General features: G+C 36.7%; 3 protein-coding genes across 3 annotated transcripts; 2 read left to right on the top strand and 1 right to left on the bottom strand.

Moving 5' to 3' along the window:
* Nucleotides 1-668: 668 nt before the first annotated feature.
* Nucleotides 669-4,987, top strand: LOC111693859. Its single transcript, XM_023459753.1, has 4 exons — nucleotides 669-699; nucleotides 928-1,037; nucleotides 1,257-1,600; nucleotides 1,762-4,987. Exons 1-4 carry the CDS (start codon nucleotides 669-671, stop codon nucleotides 4,985-4,987), a joined length of 3,711 nt encoding a protein of 1,236 aa, XP_023315521.1.
* Nucleotides 4,988-12,703: 7,716 nt separating this feature from the next.
* LOC111693858 lies at nucleotides 12,704-15,504 on the bottom strand. Its single transcript, XM_023459752.1, has 8 exons — nucleotides 15,312-15,504; nucleotides 14,859-15,088; nucleotides 14,607-14,760; nucleotides 14,293-14,402; nucleotides 13,842-14,217; nucleotides 13,293-13,555; nucleotides 12,988-13,210; nucleotides 12,704-12,903 (listed from the first exon to the last, which is right to left on the bottom strand). The coding sequence occupies exons 1-8, from the start codon at nucleotides 15,343-15,345 to the stop codon at nucleotides 12,704-12,706; spliced, it is 1,590 nt and encodes a 529-aa protein (XP_023315520.1). The 5' UTR covers nucleotides 15,346-15,504.
* A 568-nt stretch (nucleotides 15,505-16,072) lies between these two features.
* Nucleotides 16,073-20,310, top strand: LOC111693857. The gene is made up of 4 exons (XM_023459751.1): nucleotides 16,073-16,096; nucleotides 16,210-16,394; nucleotides 17,655-17,819; nucleotides 17,905-20,310. The coding sequence occupies exons 2-4, from the start codon at nucleotides 16,248-16,250 to the stop codon at nucleotides 20,308-20,310; spliced, it is 2,718 nt and encodes a 905-aa protein (XP_023315519.1). The 5' UTR covers nucleotides 16,073-16,096; nucleotides 16,210-16,247.
* Nucleotides 20,311-21,125: the final 815 nt, after the last annotated feature.

The raw sequence follows: 21,125 nt of genomic DNA, 5'->3' as shown, positions 1-21,125 counted from the left end.
ATGCTTACTCATCCACGAACACCGAGTATCTCCACGTCTCCACGCGCTCGCAAGACGCTCTGATTGGTCACGTGACCAATTAGCCGGCCCTTGCTCCGTAAGGAAGAAGGAGACAGGCGATTCCGCGTGCGATGACACGCGGACTCTCTCTCGCACACACACACTTACATACACGCGCGTCGCTGCGGCTGCTGCGTCAGGTACATCTTCGTGTCTATGTCCCATCACAGTGGGACTTTGTGCTGAAGAGGGGAGAGGCCTGTGACAGCGTAACACGACTGTCACAATACTTATTTATAAAAATATATAACAGATAAAATCATTAAGTCACTGCCACCATGCAATGAACAGTATTCTGTTTTGCATGTATGAAAGTGATAATCAAAACTATACATAAAAGGTAAATAAAGTAAATAAATATATGATTAACACAAATTCAACGATTGCCAGTGCTATGGGCTACTTGGGCTTGGCACAGAATCATGCAAGGCCAGTGCAACTCCCGTTGCATAATAACTATTCCTAATATTATTTAAAACTTTTATTATATTTGACACTTAAAATGCTCATGTAGCCCCCGCGACATGACATATGTTTTAAAAACAAAGACATTGTAAAACGGGCGCTGTCGCAGGTTATAACGGTTGCGACTTGCGTTGCGAGCAGAGATGAGTGTACGGCATCAACAGATCGTCTTCTGTTCGTATACGCGCGCCGCGTGTACATGCCCGCACACAAATGCTTGAGTGTCGTAACATACACACGCCCGCAAACGGTTGTATGTGGTATATACACATATGTCGAATGCGCTCCTACGCGTCCGCGTTGACTTACGGAGAATCGACACTTCGAGTCTAATTATTAACAGCAAATTGAAGGATAGTAAAATATTACTTTCTATTATAAAATGATTTTTTTCGAAAATAGGTGTATTGGAACAATTTAGTTCGATCGCAGTTGGAACCGGTTCCACTGTTCACTATGAACAAATAAGCGTACCGACTAATGTACCTCAAGAAGTTATTGATGCAAGTTACGTGATAGAAAATATAAATAATAATAATTTTTAATTGATTATCTCATAAATTAAAATGATTTCATTTTTTCCGTGAATTTTATTTATTTGTTCAGTTGAAAGTAATGTACCCTAAGCCCAGCCACATAACAAAATAGATGACGTTACGGAAAATGATCAAGATGTAATAAATAGTGTAAAAGAGAATGAGTTCCTCATCCCGTTAGTCATTGGAAATTAGGTTGTGTACAATGCCCGTGACCTGGCTTCATTGATCGACAAAGCCGAGGAGTCGGTGCAAGCTCTTCGCGACTTGCGGTGCTTTGAGGAAGAAAAGAGTCACTTCATAGTACACTACCTACTACGCAAATTGGACATTTCAACGAAAGAAGCTTGGAATGTATTGCGTGAAGGGAAAGATGACTTCCCTTTCTACAAAGACCTGCTGTGCTTTCTTGAGCGAAGACTTCAAACGCTCGAGCAAACACAATCATCGTCGTCGCAGAGCGAGACTCGTAAATCCACCAAGTCAGGACCAATAGCCACGACGGATCATCGACGGCCGATGAAAATGACACTGTTTCGGTGCATACTGCTCAAGCCGGAAGAACTGTCTTGCTGGCAACTGCAGAAGTCAAAATAATATCGGAATCCGACCAAAGCCGAAGTGTGCGAGCGCTCATCGACCCTGCAGCTGAAGCCTCATTCTTAACTGAACGCCTTGTTAATTATTTATCTCTGCGCAGGTCTCGAATTTCGACAAATGTCATCGGAGTCGGCGCTCAAGCTCAAACGACGGCCCGATCCATTGTGCAGTTCACAGTCAGCCCTTTCTTCGAAAGCCCTTGCAGCATTCACGTCCCGGCTCTCGTTGTAAATGAGATCACCGGCAAACTACCCGGCCGTCAAGTCATGTCGGCAAATTACCCGCATCTTGACGGTCTAAAATTGGCAGATTCTCACTATGGCAAGCCCCGCAAGGTGGATCTGCTACTGGGAGCAGACAAGTTTCCATATATCATTCGGCCAGACCTACGACTAGGCCCTGACGGGACTCCTGCGGCGCAGCAGTCGATCTTCGGGTGGCTACTGACTGGCCCAACTGGGTTCACTGACGGAAATACGCCGATAGCAGTGACAGCTTTCCACACACGCACCGAGCCATCTATCAGTCAAGCACTCCAAAGATTCTGGGAGATCGATGAGATACCTGCCACAAGATTTCTCACTCCCGAAGAGCAGCTCTGTGAGAAGCTCTACCTCGACACCGTCCGTCGTAGCGAGGACGGAAGGTATGTTGTTCGACTGCCGTTGCGCTCCCCCGAACCTATAACCGACACTCACGCGATTGCTGCTGCCAATCTCCTACGATCAGAAAAACAGCGATCCCGCAATGCTGAATTAAATCGTGCGTATATAAAGTTCATGGAAGAATACGAAGCCATGGGACACATGCGCCTCGCCACCAATGAAGAGATTCAAGACGCAGAGTATTACATGCCACATCATGGCGTCTTGAAGCCGGACTCGAAGAAACTCCGAGTGGTCTTCAACCCATCACAAAAGGGTAGCAACGGCAAGTCGTTGAACGACTACTTACTTCCGGGACCAAAACTTCAAGGCGACATAACACTCATTCTCACCAGATGGAGATTCTTCAAATTCGCATTTACGGCAGACATCGTCAAGATGTTCCGGCAATTTGATGTCCACGAATCTGACCTCCGCTACCAACACATTTTTTGGAGAGCGGACCCTCTACAACCAATGCACGATTTTTGTCTAACCACAGTTACCTACAGCACCGCTGCTGCACCGTTTCTGGCGAATCGCACGATGCTGCAACTAGCACACAAAGGCGAGTCCACACACCCCAAGGCCGCACAGATCATTCGGCAGCAAACATATGTCGACGACGCGTTTGCCGGCGCCGACTCGATTGAAGAAGCACTAATAGTAAAGGACCAACTAATCAGTCTACTCAAGTCCGCTCAGCTCAAGCTCGGTAAATGGTCAGCGAACTCGCCAGACCTATTGATCAACAACGACGACTCGAACGAACGATCTATCACAACGCATACAGAAGACTCCGTCTCCACACTTGGCGTTCGGTGGCAGCCTTGCTCCGATTACTTTAACTTCATTGCCCATCTTTCTGCATCAAGGGAAAATTATACAAAGCACAGCGTACTCTCTGAGACTGCGAAGTTATTTGATCCGCTGGGCTGGCTTACTCCTATAATCATCGTAGCCAAGATTATACTCCGGGATATGTGGCTGCACGGTGCGGATTGGGATGCGACGCCGCCAGAAGAGCTGGCGGATCGGTGGGTCGACTTTCGTGATGCACTGCCCTTGATTAACTTAATCAGGGTACCATGGTGGACGAACGTTCATGAGAAAACTCAGTGGCAACTGCATGGCTTTGCAGATTCTTCGGAGAGAGCTTACGGGGTGGTTGTGTATGCCGTCACTCCCGGCACATCGGCGATTATTTTGACTGCTAAATCAAAAGTAGCGCCAAAAAAGGAAGAAACGCTTCCCCGCCTGGAACTGTGTGCAGCTTTGCTTTTGGCCCGTCTGGTCAAGCACCTACTCGACGGGTTGCCTCATCTGCCGCACACGGTAAATCTTTGGAGCGATTCACAAGTGACGCTTGCGTGGCTGCGCGGCCACCCATTAAAATGGCCCACCTTTGTAGCCAATCGCGTGAGTCAAATTAACACTCTCGTACCACAAGCTCGTTGGATGCACGTCCCCTCGGAAGACAACCCGGCTGATATAGCTTCTCGAGGAATAAGCCCTCCCGAGCTTGCAGCAGCAAACCTGTGGTGGCACGGACCTAGTTGGTTACCTCATGAAAGACAGTGGCCAACCCCGAGCTCTCAAGCTCCACATTCTGAGCAGACCCTGCGAGCCCACGCAGTCTCCGCACGCGCACAGCACACGCAAGACGACGAACGTCTTGTTACAATTTTGTCGAAACACTCAGACTACAAAAGATTGTGGCGCATCGTAGCTTGGATATACAGATGGCGATTCAACGCAAAATTAAATAAGAAAAACTGCTTAAAAGGACTTGCGACAGTCGAAGAACTGGACGCCGCTGAGACCGCCATCTTCCACGTGATGCAGGAAGATAAATTTGGGGCAGAGCTCGACGCCTTGCGCAAGAAGAAACAGCTTCCAAAAAAACGTCATCTTCGACGACTCGTGCCATTCATCGACGATTCCGGGCTTCTTAGAGTCAAAGGTCGCTTACAAAATGCAATACTCGAGTACAGCGAAAAGCATCCTATCATCTTGCCAGGTAATTCCCCGTTGATTCGATGCTACATCGAGTACGTACACAAGCTCACGCTTCATGGAGGTATTCAATTGATGCGCAGCCACCTCGGACAGTCGGTCTGGATCACGAACGGACTCCGAGTGATTCGAGGGGTATATCAACAATGTATTACATGTGTCAGATACCAAGCCCGTCCAGAAAATCAACAAATGGCCCCCCTTCCTGATTGCTGCGTAAAACCAGCTAGACTATTTGAAGTGTCAGGTGTCGACTTTGCCGGCCCCTTCTCAATACGGGCCTCCAAAGTTCGAGGTAGCAGCACATACGTGAAGGCCTACATATGCATCTTCGTATGCATGCTGACAAGGGCTGTTCACATTGAGGGGGTCACAGGACTTACCACGGACGACTTTTTGGCTGCTTATGCGCGCTTTACAGGACGAAGAGGAGTGTGTAGAGTCATATATAGTGATAACGCTACAACTTTCAAAGCGGCCTCGAAGGAGCTTGGTAGCCGACTTCGGGAAGTTCTGCAGATGCCAGGAGGAATCATCAACCAAGTGGCCACCCAAGGGACGATGTGGAAATTCATACCCCCTCGTGCACCTCATCACGGCGGTGTGTGGGAATCGGCCGTGCGAAGTTTCCATTTCCAAATTCCACTTCAAAAGAGTGGTAGGTAACAATCACCTGACTTATGAAGAAATGGCTACTCTGGCGGTAAAAATTGAGGCGTGTCTCAACTCCCGGCCTATGTGCGCCCTCGGCTCTTCCGCCACTGATTACCCAGCACTCACTCGAGAACACATCATCGTCGGCATACCACTTCTCTCGGCACCAGAGCCCACGGAAGTGAAGCCAAACCTTGTGAACGTTTACCGTCGATGGCAGCTCATCACGAATATGCGCAACAGTTTCTGGAATCGGTGGCGAAAAGAAGTTCTAAATCAGTATAGACAGCTTAATAAATGGCAAAACGTAGCGCCGAACCTCCAGGTCGACGATATTGTTCTTGTCGCCGATGATTTGTGTCCACCTGCCACTTGGCCGCTGGCCCGCATCTCAAAGATACATCCGGGATGGCTTAGTCAGAGTAGTGACCGTGTCGACTGCTCGAGGAGACTACGTCCGATCAATCACCAAAGTGATAAAGCTCCCCCTAAAACCAAAGGATGAAGAAGACGAGGGCTCCAGTGCAGCTTCAAACGACCAGAAGCAGTGTGACCTGATTTAACAAGAGTCTCAACTACCACCATCACCTTATGTTACCGCTTTGATAATCATTTCCTTTCCAAATGTTATAAACTGTTTCTATTACATATTATTGTACTTACTATACACTCATTATATTCTTATTATATTTTGTTATGATTTCGGTATTATTTTGTTGCTGCTGGCGACAGCAAGGTGGGGGCTATGTTCGAGTCTCGAATAATATTTAAAAATGCCGCGCGTCTAAATGCAAGGACCAATCTCGTGTCCTCTGCTTGCGTCGCAGAGACAATCATTCTTGCACTCGCGGTGAGTGAGCGCGTCGAGTATTCTCCTGACCGTGCTGTACTAATCACCTCGTAGCGACGATAAGTCCACCGAGTTACGCGACAAAGAATGTTCTATTTATTAATTTAAAACAATTAAATACTACTTCAAAAGTTATAGTAATAAATATTATTATTAATTGTATACAGTGACTTGAGTTTTTGTTCATGTGTGTGACCTTCCCCTTGTTCTGACTTAACTCACGGTAACTAACAAATTTCAACAGTTGCTCCGACTCAGCAAAGAGGCGAGTCGTCAACATTATGTACAGGCAATAAGAAATGTCGATGGCACTTTAAAGGACGAGATTGCTTTCTTTACAGCTTCTGCCAAATGGTCTCATTTGTTAAAAAATGTAATGGGGCATAAACTTTGTGGATTATGAGAAACAAGGTGAGTCGAACGGCATGATGGAGTAATTCAATTTCGAGATTGCATTGGAAAAGTTATTGAGACGCACGATCATATTGCAGCGTGGACGGATATGCACACAGCTGCAAAAGCCAAGTCCTTGAGACTGTCATTGTGTAACGGCGAGGTTATCATTTCAATCGTTTGTCTTGCCAATTTATTGAATTGTACCCAGTAACTAAGCCTTTATCTTCAAAAAACTTGGAATGATATGAATTCTGCACAAGAATTGTTAGTTGATACAATAACAATTTTATCAAATGAACGAGAAAAATCCGAAGAATATTTTGCATATTTATTCGAGGAGGCTAGAAAATTCTAAAGGATATTGCTACTTATTTAGATCTGGAACAACCTAAAAATATACTGGCCATGCTTTGAGGAGGACCTCTGGCACTATCACAGCTGACAAAGGAGCTGATTTAATCACACTAAAAAAGACTTGGAGAGTGGAAGAGCTCGACGGTGGCTGAAAGTTACATCAACGAGTCTCTCCAGAACAAGAAAACATCAAGTGAACTTATTGGATCTACATTTCAATTCAAGAAGCCAAAAAAATGGGCCAGTTCTAAAATAAATGAAAATTTAATTGTACCCATTACGGCACATTATAAAAATCCAAATGATTTTCTCGATGACAACTCAGATGCTTTGATGTCTATTTCACAAGAGGACTATGAAGATGTTCTAGAAACTGACTTTTACGCTGATAAAAATCGTGTTCTAAAGTTTCCTAAAAAAAATGTCTCAAGTCGTTAGAGGTAGAATCAATTCAAAGAAAAGCATCCAACGTCATTAACACACATCATGGTTTAAGGGCTCAAAGGGGGCTTAAAATCGAAAAAATTTTTATTTTATTTTCGGGTAGGATTTTTTGTCCCCTTTCCATTAAATTTTTTAAAACTTCAAATTTTTGATTATTCAGTGAGATACAGCTGTTTCCGTGAGCCATTTCCGTATACTTAGCGTGTTAAATTTTTTCTTCTTTTGTGTTTTCTGGCGTTTTATGTTTTTATAAAGTGCACCTCAGTTGTCGTAACATTCAGAACACCAGAATACTCAAGATGAGATAGACGAATTGTGTTTGACTGTAATTGTGACAAAAAATCAAAAAAGGAAAAGATTAGAAGCAAATGATCATGACTCAAAAGAAAATTTTCCCCCGTTTTATTTATTTGGGAAAAAAAAATATTAAAAACCCAGTTTATATTTTCAAGAACTGCAATTTCACTATAAATAATTTAAAAAATTTGTCATTAAAGAAAGAATAGTATAATAAATAGTAGTATGCAAAATTTCACAGTTAGAGAGTTTTAAATAAAGTTGATAATTAATAAATTAAGAAAATGTTATTGAACTAAAATTAAAATGTACCAAATGTAACATATGAATAAAGATTTCTATGAAAAAATTTCATTGTATTTTCCCTCGAAACGAGCGCTCATGGAGAAAAATTTTTAACGCATCAATGGCGAGAAACCTCGTAGATAAGGTCTCGGGCTTGTTGGTAAGATTTCACCATCACACCATTCTCCGCTGATAAGACGCTTGATGAACATTTTTCCGCGTCCTTCGACTTTACAATTAGTGCCGTCTCCGAAGTAAACATACTCATTGGTACTGCTCAGAAGGAGTTCCACAAACCAATCTTTGCAATGGCTACTATGCTAAGAAGCGCCACTACCTAAGAACCAACGATCTTTTTCGGAGCAAACGTGTTTGTTCGCGAGAAGCTAATGCACATGACGACATCACGCCGATGAGCGTTATCAACGAGCTGTAATTCGGAGTACCTTCGCTTAGCTCCTGCTTATTGCCATCATCTCTATTATTTTTATTTGTAATTTTATTTTAACGCTTCTCGACATAGCAGCATTTCGCGAGATGACCAGGTTTTTTTACAAAAAGTAAAAATCACGTGCTTTTTTTACCTTCACTGGTTTGCAGTTTTTCTTGTGGTTTGTCGCTGGATGTGCTCATTGATTCCAAGGCGTGGTTGAAGTCCTTGGAGTCTCATTGGCAATCCCCCTCTCTCAAAAGGCGTTCTCTGAGGTCGTCTAATATTTGCCTTGTTTTAGGAACATTCTCCCAGGTGGAGATGAAAGGGTAATATTTAGTTGGCAATGATCCCAATACTTTTCCTATTATCATAACGTCCGATACGCCCCCTCCGATGTCTTTCAATTGACTCGCCATATTCTCGACCTTGCTAATGTGCTGCGATGTAGTGTCGTTGTGAGACATGCGGTACTCGTGGAATTTCGTGGTAAGAGTCAGTTTATTAGTAGCCGTTTTTTTGCTCATGTATGCTAGACAATTTTTTCTACATCTCTGCAGCTGTTGAGCACGTTATCAGGTACTCGAGTTGTGAGTATTCCATGGCAGTAGAGAGAATGGACATAGCTTCGGTGTTTGACTTCGTCCACGCTTTCACTTCAGCTTGATTATTAGCAGTATTTGTTGTATTTTATTCAGGTTTTATTTTTATGCCTTCGACATATTCCAGAAGGTGATGTGCAACAAAAATATTCTTCATTTACTCCGACAGAAGGCTACCTTCTCGTAGCAAACCATTGGTGGATGGTTGGAATAAGGTGTTTCTAATGGATTTTGATCCACCGAAAACAAATTTGGTGGTTAATTTTTCCTCCGAGTGGTACCATATGGTTAAATACCCATTTGTTTAGACAAATTACCAAAATGGTCGAATATGGATTTTTAAACATTCTTATTGGTGTTCTACGAAAAATTTTAAGAAAAAAATGTCACTTGGGATTCATCTCGAAAATGCACATTTATCGAGTTATAAGCGATTGCAAATGAAAAAAACTTTCATTTGTTTGAGCTTAAAACAACACAATGCACGATCACACACAGCGCAATGTATGCACGGTTACTGGGCTGATAACCGATCATTTTGAGTCTGCCGAATTAAGACACAATAATTCAGGAATTGTTGATTAGTTCATTATTCTCTCTTAAGTAGTTTGTAGTATATTTGGTAATAGGAATCATTTCTTCAGAGGCAAGACCAGAATGTTCATTGCCTCTGAAACCGTGACTTACGTTGTGAAGAACATTTTATGTAGAAGTAAAATAATTAATGAAAAGTATCCTTGTATTAGAACACAAATGGAAAGAATGAATATATTCTAATCATCATACTTATTATAATCGGAACTTACATTGTTCAATTGAATAGAGTACCTGTTCTCGATACAAATAAGCAGAGCTTAATTCTTAGAACTGTCTACTTTGGAAGCCGGAGAAGAAAAAAGTAAGTGATCGATCATTTTTCTATGAGTTGATCATTAATTCTCAAAAGTGAGAGGTTTTCTATTATTTTGATTGTCACGCCTCTATACTTCTTTGTGTCAAGTATTCAAGCCTTTCATTCAAATTCGAGTTAACCTGATAAAACAGTATTTGGTGCATTATATCCAAAGTGTGATATTTGAAGTGGGTAAAATGGGCAATATTGGAAAAATCGAAAAACTTACTTTCTTCTATTTTGAGTTTAATTTTTCCGGACCCCCGTAGTTTCTGACACTTGATTCTTTTTTTTTTCGTGGAATATTTACGTTTTTGCAATTTTCTTATTGCAAACATGAAAAATTGTCACGGAGGGGACAAATCGCACTTTTATCAAATTTCACGACAATAATAAAGTTGAAACTTTTTTTCGGATCATCCACAAAAATTGTTTGTAAAAACGAACGTTTTTATGCCACCAGAGTCAAAAACAGAAATTGCTAGCTGAAAAACTCATCGATCACGGAGGGGACACTTTATTTTACTATTACGATTTTCGTGTGCAACTATTATTATAGCGAAGCTGCAATGAAGATTTGAATATTCTACGGGTGAAAATCGAGTACCTTAGATCTGAAAGATGACCCTCATATCGTTGGAGAGATCAAAATGATTGTCTAGCACGTTTACTGGCCCTATATTTGGAATGATGTGATTTTTCACATTATTTAAGGACACATTTGTTACTTACGAACGATTTTTTTGAGACTATCTAAGATGACGAGTGATGCAAAAAAAAACTTTCTTTAGGATGTATAGAATAGGGCCCATGTACCACTATTTTGCTGGATATTTGTAAAAATGTGTTTAATGAGTGAAAACAATCAATTCTGAGTTCAAGACAGGTCACGGAGGGGAAATTTTGTATGTTTATCCGGCTGGCAAATCAATATGCTCTTTATTGGTGGAAATTTTATAGTTGCGGAAGGTAGAATTCGATAAAATGAAAGGTTTCACCGTCTTAGTTTTCATTTTTTTAAAGTTTTCTAATAGCTACAATAACACGCTTTTGAAATAATGCACCATTTATACTAATCACTGCTTTATCTTACAATTATATAATTATTTATTTATTATTATTATTATTATTATAATTATTTATTCTTACTTTAACTAACTGAAAGATTTTATTATGATTGGTTATATGATTGATTATTATTTTATATTCTATTAATTAATTTACTTAAGGGCAGTCATACATTAATTCACTCCTCTTTGACATTGATAACGACCACCCGGGTCGTCATTATCACAAAAATGTCACGACTAACTGAAGAAAGTCATCGCCGAGTCCGGATCCTAATCTAGTGCCTATCCAAAGTGAGGGCGAAAGCGAGATTTTCAACTAATAATTATATTGTTCAACTAATTTTTATTTTATGTTAATATAAATGTAGTTGGATAAAAACCCATGAAACAATTGCATACACCCATTTCATTAATGTAACTTTTTTGTTAACCTTCCTGATCGGAAAAAGCCTCTCAGGCTAACATCCAGCTCGGATCTTCAAATGAGCTCCCGGATCAGGACAAAGTTAGGGAAATTTCACGAGTGTAATCACTATCTTATCCGGCCCAGACCTTGCCCAGAGGATAGGGTAAACATAACTTTTCACGACGTAATTGTAGCGCCATTAGTAGCTCAAAAGTCTGTATGTTTTGAGCGAACGGATTGTTTTTCAATTCATATTTATAATACGGTATGAATGTAAAGAAATTATAATTTCTCAAATAAGTCTCGCACGTTCTGCGCATGTCGCGTGCTCGAGTGTCGGCTGTTGTTAATGCTTAATTGTAAATAGGTATCAGAGTTATAATAACAGTTGAAGAAACAGTATTGGAGAGAATAATATTTGAAAAATTGAGAGGAGGTAGAATTGAACTTAAATTGTCGTTTCACTGTTTTTTAGGTGAGCTTGTATAAATTGTAAATAGTTGTATAATAATATAATAATATTTTATAATAATAAATAAATCACTGTTTTTTAGTGCAACATCATTGGTTCAATTTATCACCATACACCATTGTCTTATATATGAGTCTTATATTATGAGTAAATTTCAACAATATATCGAATGCTGTATGATTAATATTGTTTTTGCACGACCATTCTTTCAAAGCATTAGCATTCACAGATACACGTTTTTTATCTAAACAGACTTCATCGTCACTATTAATTTTATCAAAACCTCATCGAAACTTTCATCAAGACTTGTATCGCTTCCAATCATTTTTCAGAGAAATGTATGTCACTATAAGATTTCCAAAAAACTAATTTTATTTTATTTTTCAAACGACATATATTCAATTTTTCGTCTATTATTATAATTATAGAAATGGTTCAGAATTCTTTTCGTCCAAATGCAGTAAGAATAATTTTAGCAATACCATAAACTCTTGGTCGCTAAGAATGAAAAATATTCTTGAAAATTTCTCAGGTTAATTCATGATTATTCAAATATTAATGTCAAGCGCAATGCCTTTATTAATTCAGGGCCGGATTTTCCAGTACGCTACGCACCGCGTAAGGCGGCAGCTGGAATAGGCGGCGAGCGGCGACCAAAATGAAAGCTCGTGGTTCATCGACAACTGACACTGTGAACATGTACACGGTGTTTACAAATAATATAAACTTTCTTGCTACATTTTTACGATTCAATAGCGTAGTAGAGTTCGTGTTCACACTATCTTCCGGACAAGATCCGGACCCGATTAGAACATGATTATCCCCGCTTTACGGGCCAGATCACTAGCTTGATCCCTATTGAAAATAAATACGTATTTTCGATACATATCGAAAGTACGTATCGAAAGTACGTATCGAAAATACGTAAAAAAGATACGTATCGATTTCGAACAACCTAAAATACGTATCGAAAGAACATATCGTAATTTCGTATTTAATTTACGTACTGCTAATATTGGATGCAATTACAGACAGATTAGGATTATAGGATGAACACTGAATAGGAGATGCAAATGACGAGTCCCATAAATTTATTTTTAATTTTTTAAATATATTAATATACTTTTACATAAAGATATTTACTAATTACATACTTATGCCATTTGCAAGAAATTACTATAAAATAAATTATAAAAAGATACATTTAATTAAACGTTTATAATATAATAATTAAACATTTTCCTCTGCAGCTTCATCTTCTGTACTGCTGATATCATCAATATCTTGCCTTTCTTCATCTTCATTTTCAGAATCATTTTGATTACTTGTATTTAAAAAATTTATAAATTTACTCAAGTAAGACATGCACCTATTTTTCTCTTCTGCGTACATCCCTTTGAATCGTTTGGACAGAAAATCTAAATAAACACCTGTAATAAAAGAAAAGAAAATTTTGATTTGCCAATGTGAAAAAATGAAAAAGGAAAATCAAATAACTTAAAAAATTAGCCTACTTTTTAAAACAGCCTTTTTTCGTGGAGTTAAAGATTTTCGAGGAGACCTATTTTCCAACTGCGCACATTTTGGCAAATCAATTGCTCGGTTTTGTAAAGCAAAAGCACCCCAAATTCCACGACTAAGGTGTCGAACCAAGACGCTGGGAGTTTTCGATTTTTTTGCTTTATTGAAACATTCAAATGTTACATTGATGCCACATTCCAAGTGTATCATTTTTACCTGTAAAATTTGACAAGTTAATAATTCAATATAAATTTTAAATACAGAATATTAAATAAATAAAATTTTCAAATAATTTTACTTTTTCATTATTCTTGTTCATTTCTGTGAATTTTTTATAATCTTTTTTGGTGGCTAAATGCTTATACATTGTCACATCTTCATTCGGGTCCTTTTTTTTTTGTTTTCTTTTTAATATGCGTTTCCCAACTATTTTTTTTGATTTTTTCTCTCTAGCAGCAAGTAACTCTCTTTCTTCTCGTTCCAAATCTTCCTCACATTCTCTTATGAACGTCTCTATCCCATCCATACATTCTAAATGTTTATCAGGATGCAAAATGTTCTCTGTAAAAAAAATTATGAATTAAAGTACAAACTTTACTGCATACGCGTTCATGGCACTGTAGACAACTGCATGTACATCTCTCAAAGTCATTGTAGAATAGGCTTTCACAACACAGTAGAAAATGCTCAGCATGATCTACATGCGATTCAAAAGATAACCTTTGTTTTTATCTGAGATTGTTGAAAGTTTGAAACAAATATCAGAGGAAAAAATTTATTTTTTATTGAAACATGCAGTAAGTAGATGTGACAAATGCAAACTTGAGAAAATTATACATCATATTACCTGTGCCCAGTAAAATGTTTGCTGATTTGCTGTTGTATCGAGTGCTACTTTGCTTTTTTAATGCTGTGCTGGCTGCATTGGGCATAGCTGAAAAATTGTTGACTGGTGATGTGTTTTCATATGTATAATTTTTAGCTAAAGATCCTGTGATAACAGGAGATGCTGATGATGATGTATTTAGTCCACTTCCAGAAGGTTTAGTGGGTGACAGTTTTTCTTGTAAAAAGGCATCCTTTCTATATCTATCCATGATTGATGCATTGATTTTATTTTTCACCTGGGATTTCTTTTGTTCAGTAAGTTTTCTTTTTTTCCCCTCCATATCTGTAGTCCTTTTTTGGACCAAGTGATTTACAGATGGAGAGATGCTGTCAACCTAAAATTTAGTCAACACAATTATTAGACAGAAAGTCTTGAAACTATTTAGTACAACACTATTTATTTATTTTACCTGCGTGTCGTTCAATTTGTCTATTCCATCTTCAATATGATTTAAAGAACCTTCTGCATCATTACGATCATATTGAAGTTTGCGTTTACAAGGTGTAGAATTCATACCATCTGAAAATATATAATTTACATAATAATTTATAAAAAAAGAATAATACAATTTAGACTGCAAATACACAGTCTCAAATAATAAAATCAAATCTTTTACAATTCAACACAATTTATACTTAAATTTTATAGTCAATAGTAAAATAAATTATGCAATGATAAATAGTTGATCTGTTTAGTAAATTGAAAAATTGAATAAATTTATACCTTTACTGACTGATAAGCTCCTGGAATTATTTACATTGTAAGATTTATAAAGTGATGATTTCTGTTGTACATGGGTTTGCTCTCTATACTCGTCCATTATTGATTGATCCAGTGACCTGGAGAATGTTGATAATATTTTTTTATCGACATTCATCTAAAACAAATAACAAGAGTGTAAAGGTTAAAAATATTATTAATTTTATCAAGTCTGAGTTATTAAAACTTTGTAGTTTATAAATCTTGTTAACTTGCCTGGTTCAATACCTTTTTTGCATCCAACTTATTAGAATTAGAGCCTATTTCTTTCTTTTCTGTTTGTTCAACTTCTTTAACGACACCTTCGCCTTGAGTATCGTCTTCGCTATCAAAATCAGTGTCTGAAACGTCATTTCTTTCCAGTATACGTTGCAAGGCAGATGTTAGATTTAGATTGTCAAAATGAAATCGACCAGCCTTACTCTCAGCGAGATTATCACTCTCCACTGTAATGTTAATAAAGATAATGTTTAATTAAGTTAAAATAAATCAGTCTGTGAGTACTGAACAGATATCAAATTTTCATCGTCGCAAATATGATCAGATAATAGTCATTATAGTGTATAAATCAGTGTCAATTAGGTGGTTTGAAAAAAACTTTAGCCTAATGAACAACTATATAAAGTTTAAAAGTCAAATTATTTGTTAATGTAGATCCAAATAACTTACAACCAATGGCCAATATTTGAGCAGGGACCCACATTGTTTCTTGTTTAACGGTTTTTTAACCAAAAATGGATGATTGTCATATTTTTCTAATACTTTAAAATTTTTTATGTTTGAAATTGGAACGACAACAATGTAATGAATTTTAGAACCCATTTTCTTCTCATCGAAAAATCTCACAGCTACGTGTGTTATTTTATTGTCGTTCATGATTATGTTATAACGAGCACTTGAAAACAAAATGTTAAAAAAACGAACTCTTACGCCGTATAAATTTGACTAAAGTCAGTGTTCGTTACCGGTCTTCGGAGTTCGCGGTAAAACAGTCTCGGTTATGGTTGCTCCGCTTTGAGCGACACTTCAGTCAGACAATATTGGAGGGAAAAATGCAACGGTCAGGCAGAGCATAGTGCACAGTGCACAGAGCGGGCTGCAGGTCTGTAACGTGAACGGAGTCGATATCGGAGTCGAGCGGTTGACGACGCGATTGTAAATCTTCACACTGTAATGTAGTAGTGGCCTGAGCCACAGAGCGGGCTGCAGGTCTGTAACGTGAACGGAGTCGATATCGGAGTCAAGCGGTTGACGACGTAAATCTTCACACTGTAACGTACATAGATGGGAGTAGCAAACTATTGGCGTTGTTCTAATATACTTCTTTAACAAGCTCGTGCGGTAGCCAAAAGTAATAAATCTCGGCAAATTTAAAAAAGTACACATTATCTGGTCGTTGTAATAATTAAAAATAATTCAAACACCACGTGCGATAAATAAAAGTTATTAATTAGGTAAGATTTATTCCAATTAATTTAAACTGGTAGTGGTATACAGTTTAAAGGTTAAAGTTTATGTTGGAGTGATCGAACCGTGAAATATTTAAGCCCTTGAATGCTTTTTACAGTATTGCAAGGATTTCATTAAATTTTTCAAGAGCGAAATATGCCTCGATACTTTGGATATGTGGAAAGTAAAGATAGCAAAGTTCCTCGCACCACCAGATATAATGAAAACAATAACCACATCCAAAGAAATGAAATGATGAATATTCATGAAAACAGTACAGATGATACTGACGTTGAAATGCAGGTATAATTTACTCTATGGTTGTTTTATGCTATTCATTTAGACTATCTGTACGATATATTTGGTACATATGTAGTATTATTTTATATGGATATTTATTTCACCCTTTTTCCCCCAAGCTGACTTTGTATAAGGAATGTTAGAACACAATTTATATGAGTTTTTGTACAGCACAGAACAAATTTATTCTAGTTACCAGTGAACAAACACTTACATTTGTTACGTTTCACATCATTAAAATACTGTATTGGTGGCATACATTTAACTAATTTATTTCCATTAAAAATTATAGGATTAAAACCTTTAGCTATATTTAGGGGGGTTTTTTTAGATTTTCCTAATGAAAATTCATGTAACTTCAAACCATTTCTCACCTGCTGATCCTGTTGACAAATATTCAAATATCTTATGAGTACTATATCTTGAAATTAAAATAATATTAATAGTACAAAGTAGTAGCAGCATCAGCAGTAGTAGTAGTAGTAGTAGTAGTAGTAGTAGTAGTAGTTTAAATATTAGAAATAAATTGTCATACTATTTTGGCAGTTTGGATATTAATTTTATTTTCCAAATCAAAAGCCTGTCATTTAACATGTCGTGTAGAGAGACGTATTATAATCTCTGACATATTTTAATCTCTCATTCTGGAGGAAATGTAGGTTTATGCCTTGTTGCACCTGAAATACTTGAGAAGAGTTAATATATTTGAATAAAACTATGCATGTTTCAATCGATAATTTAAAAATGTATAGTTATGGCAACAAAACTCTTCCAGATAGTAAAATTGTTTAATTTATATACTGTTGTATGTTCAAACGGCTGAGTCCAAGTTGCCAATTGAAAAATTTATTTACATAAACATGGACTTGGTAATTATATAATTAGATTACTCGTTGACTTTGAATGTTTAGACAAGTAGCATGGATAAATTTAAGCTGTAAGTCTCCAGTACGGCTACAAAATTTAAACTATTTTTGATTATCGGAGAAGATCTTACAAATCTTTTCACATGGTTTTAAGCGGGAGTCTATTATGTCTGTTTTTCTACATAATTGTACAGAATTATTTATTATACATAATTTTTCAAAAATGGATACTATAAAAATGTGTTCTTAATGGAATTTCCTTAGTACGCAGGGCTCTTGATTTACTTAATGATTTATTAAAAAATCACTACATCTGTCATACAGATAGACGCTGCTTATACTTTTTTATTAATATTATACAAATGCCTAAGTGTAAAAATAAATATTTCTTCAATAGAATGAAAGTTCTATGCATCAATCAGCCAATATTTCATCGGAAGTTTCCATTGGATCAAGTTATTTGTTCTGCAGTAGGTACGATAATGAAGTTCATAATTCTAATGACACCCAAAATACTTATCCATTATTCAACACTGAATTACGATCAGTTTACGCTGAAGAGGTAAAATCATATTCACTGATCATTTAATATTATATAAATATTGTTACGCGGTAAATTATATAAATATTATTACATTTTTATGCAGAAAATTGATTTTTCTTCATTAAATTCCACGCATTTTTATGGATTGGAAGAATTTGGTGACGATAACTTCCAGGATAAATGGATGCAGGATATTTGTCACGAATTTTATTCTGATGGTGAAAGCGACAGTGAAGAAGAGGACTCTTTTTTTGACTGTTCGTCTGTTTTTGATAGGCCGGCGAGTGAAGACGATTCAATATCACATTTAGAAAAACTATTAAAAAATGATGATATGGACGATACAATAAAAGCAGATGTTGTAAGTAAATCCGAGATATTAGCAGCAGTGTTGCAGTATTCGCTAACATACAACTTAGCTCAATCAGCAATTGCAGATTTGCTGAAAATGTTGAATTGTTTTCTTGGAAATATTTCTTTGCCAGATACTAGATATTTGATAAATAAATTATTTAATGACACTAGTATTATGAACTATCATGGGGTGTGTCCCACTTGTGAAAAATATTTAGGTCTTTTTCAATGGTCTGATAAATTTATTTATTGTGATACGTGTGAAGTAAAAATTAATTTTAAAGAATCAACTTATAATAGTTATTTTGTAATTCTAAACGTAGATAAAGAGATAGTCAATTTAATTCAAGAAAATAAAAATTATTACTTAAACATTGTTAAATTGAGGCAAGAAAAGCAAATTGGGGTAAATGAAATAAGCGATTTCTATGATGGAGTTATGTACGAAAAACTTACAGAAACTTTATCGTCACAAGATGAAGAATTTTCTAATTTTGACTATGTAACTACTGTAATGAATAGCGATGGCTCTCCAATTTTTGAAAGTAGTAATTACTCTATTTGGCCTATTCAATTTATTATAAATGAGTTACCATATGATGTACGCACCGCCCACCCCTTCGTATGTGGCCTTTGGTTCGGAAAAGGCAAGCCTAATATGAATATTTTTTTAAAACCATTTGTAGATTATATGAACCGTTTAGCAAATGATGGTGTTTCTTGTATTATTGATAACGTAGAACGACAAATAAAAATTTACACTCAATGTTGTTGCGTTGATTCAGCTGCGAGACCGCAAATGCAAGGTTTCATACAATACAATGGGTATTTTGGTTGTGGGTGGTGTCTACATCCTGGGGTTTATGTAGCATCGAAAAAGAAAGGGTGTGTAAAATATCCTTGGCTAGAGGAAGAAATTCCTGGGAGAAATATGCTGCAAACAGTGGATTGGATGGAACAAAGCTTATATTCTAAAAAACCTATTTTTGGAGTCAAAAGACCATCTTGTTTGATAAATATGAAACATTTGGATATCATTAACGGCTTTGTACCTGACAGTATGCACTGTCTGAATTTGGGAATTGCAGCACAATTTTTTAATTACTGGTTTAAAGAAAAAAATAAGCCTTATTCATTGACACACGAAGAAATCGAAAAAATTGATGAAGTTTTGATTAAAATTAAAGTACCAAATCAAATTCGTCGTCTTTCTCGATCGATTAATGATTTGACAAAGTGGAAGTCAAGAGAGTGGGAAAACTGGTTATTATACTACAGTTTACCCATTCTCTTGATGTTTCCTCGATTACGTGAATATGCACAACATTGGATGCTTTTGGTTCATGCTAGCTATTTATTATTACAAAAAAATATAACTTACTCAGAAATTGAAACGGCTGAAAATTTGTTAATAGATTTTGTCCAGAATATCGAAAACATATACCCTAAAGCCGCTATGACTTATAATGTTCACCAGTTGTTACACTTGGTATCAAGTGTAGCAAACTGGGGGCCATTGTGGGCTCATAGCGGATACACATTTGAAAACGGCAACGAACAACTTGTAAAAAAAATTCAAGCCGCTAAGGGCGTTATCCCTCAAATATGCAGAGCTCTGAGTATGGCACAAAGTAATTTAGTATTAAAAAAACATATTTTCTCCAAACCATATTCCAGGGTTTCCGATTATATAACGCATTTGCAGAAAAAAACTTCTAAACTTACCTATAAATTTTTAAATGCTCGATATTTTGGACGAAATTACAAAGTAGCAACCAAATGGATCCAAGAGTTAAATATATCGAATGAAAGCCGCATTTATCGTAAAATGGTGAAGGATAGGTGTCTATTTAATTCAAGTAAAATAAATCGTCAAAGGTCTGATAACTCGTACGCCATAACTCACGATGGTACTTTTATACAAATACTTGATTTCATTGTAGATCCGATAAATAGGCTAGAATTTACTTTGGTACGCATGATAAATATCGAAAATATTTATCCGGATAGAGAAGCGAGCATTAAAAAAATAACTGAAATTTCTGAAAATATATTTGCAATAAAAACTGCTGACATAGCAAAAGTTTGTGTTTTTATTTCAATTGATAAAAATATAAGTTATGTTGGCCCTGTACCAAATTTGTATTATTATTAGTTATAATGGATAAAAAAAATTGTCATTTTTTAATTTATTTCATAGTAATTTCTTGCAAATGTTACATGACATTAATATGTAATTTGTAAAAATCTTCATGTAAAATATATCGATAAATTTTAAAAATTAAAAATAAATTTATGGGACTCGTCATTTGTATCTCCTATTTAGTGTTCATCCTATAATCCTAATCTGTCTGTAATTGAATCCAATATTAGCAGTACGTAAATTAAATACGAAATTACGATATGTTCTTTCGATACGTATTTTAGGTTGTTCGAAATCGATACGTATCTTTTTTACGTATTTTCGATACGTACTTTCGATACGTACTTTCGATATGTATCGAAAATACGTATTTATTTTCAATAGGGGTACCAGCCGAATGATCAGATCAGGCTTTGCTCAGGCTTTTTCCAATTGGGCTTCTATATTCAATGAATTTCTCAAGTAGTAGGGCGCTGGACTCTTAAGCGACTGATCACAGGTTGAATCCCAGGTTCTGGGAAACTTTTTCACTTCTTTAAAGTTTCAAAGTAAATACACTCTAAATTATAACGTAAATAATTTCGAAAATATCTGACAATTCCTAAGTTTTTTAAAAAAATAATATTTTACTGTGTAAAAAAGTTCAGGTAAGAACTTACGTAAGTTCTTACGTAAGAAAATTGACTAATGATCGAATGTAAGGATTTACGTAAGAAATTACGTAAGAACTTACATAACCTATTTTATTTCACGAATTATTTTACTTTTATTGTAGTAAAACCTTTCAATTCCAGATACATCTTGCCGTCCAGATGAATTTACTTGTT

The sequence above is a fragment of the Trichogramma pretiosum genome, unplaced genomic scaffold (genome assembly GCF_000599845.2).
Source record: "Trichogramma pretiosum strain Unisexual culture from Peru unplaced genomic scaffold, Tpre_2.0 scaffold148, whole genome shotgun sequence".
NCBI lineage: Eukaryota > Metazoa > Arthropoda > Insecta > Hymenoptera > Trichogrammatidae > Trichogramma > Trichogramma pretiosum.
Note: the sequence above shows the minus strand (reverse complement) of the source record. Positions and strands in the feature narration are given on the sequence as shown.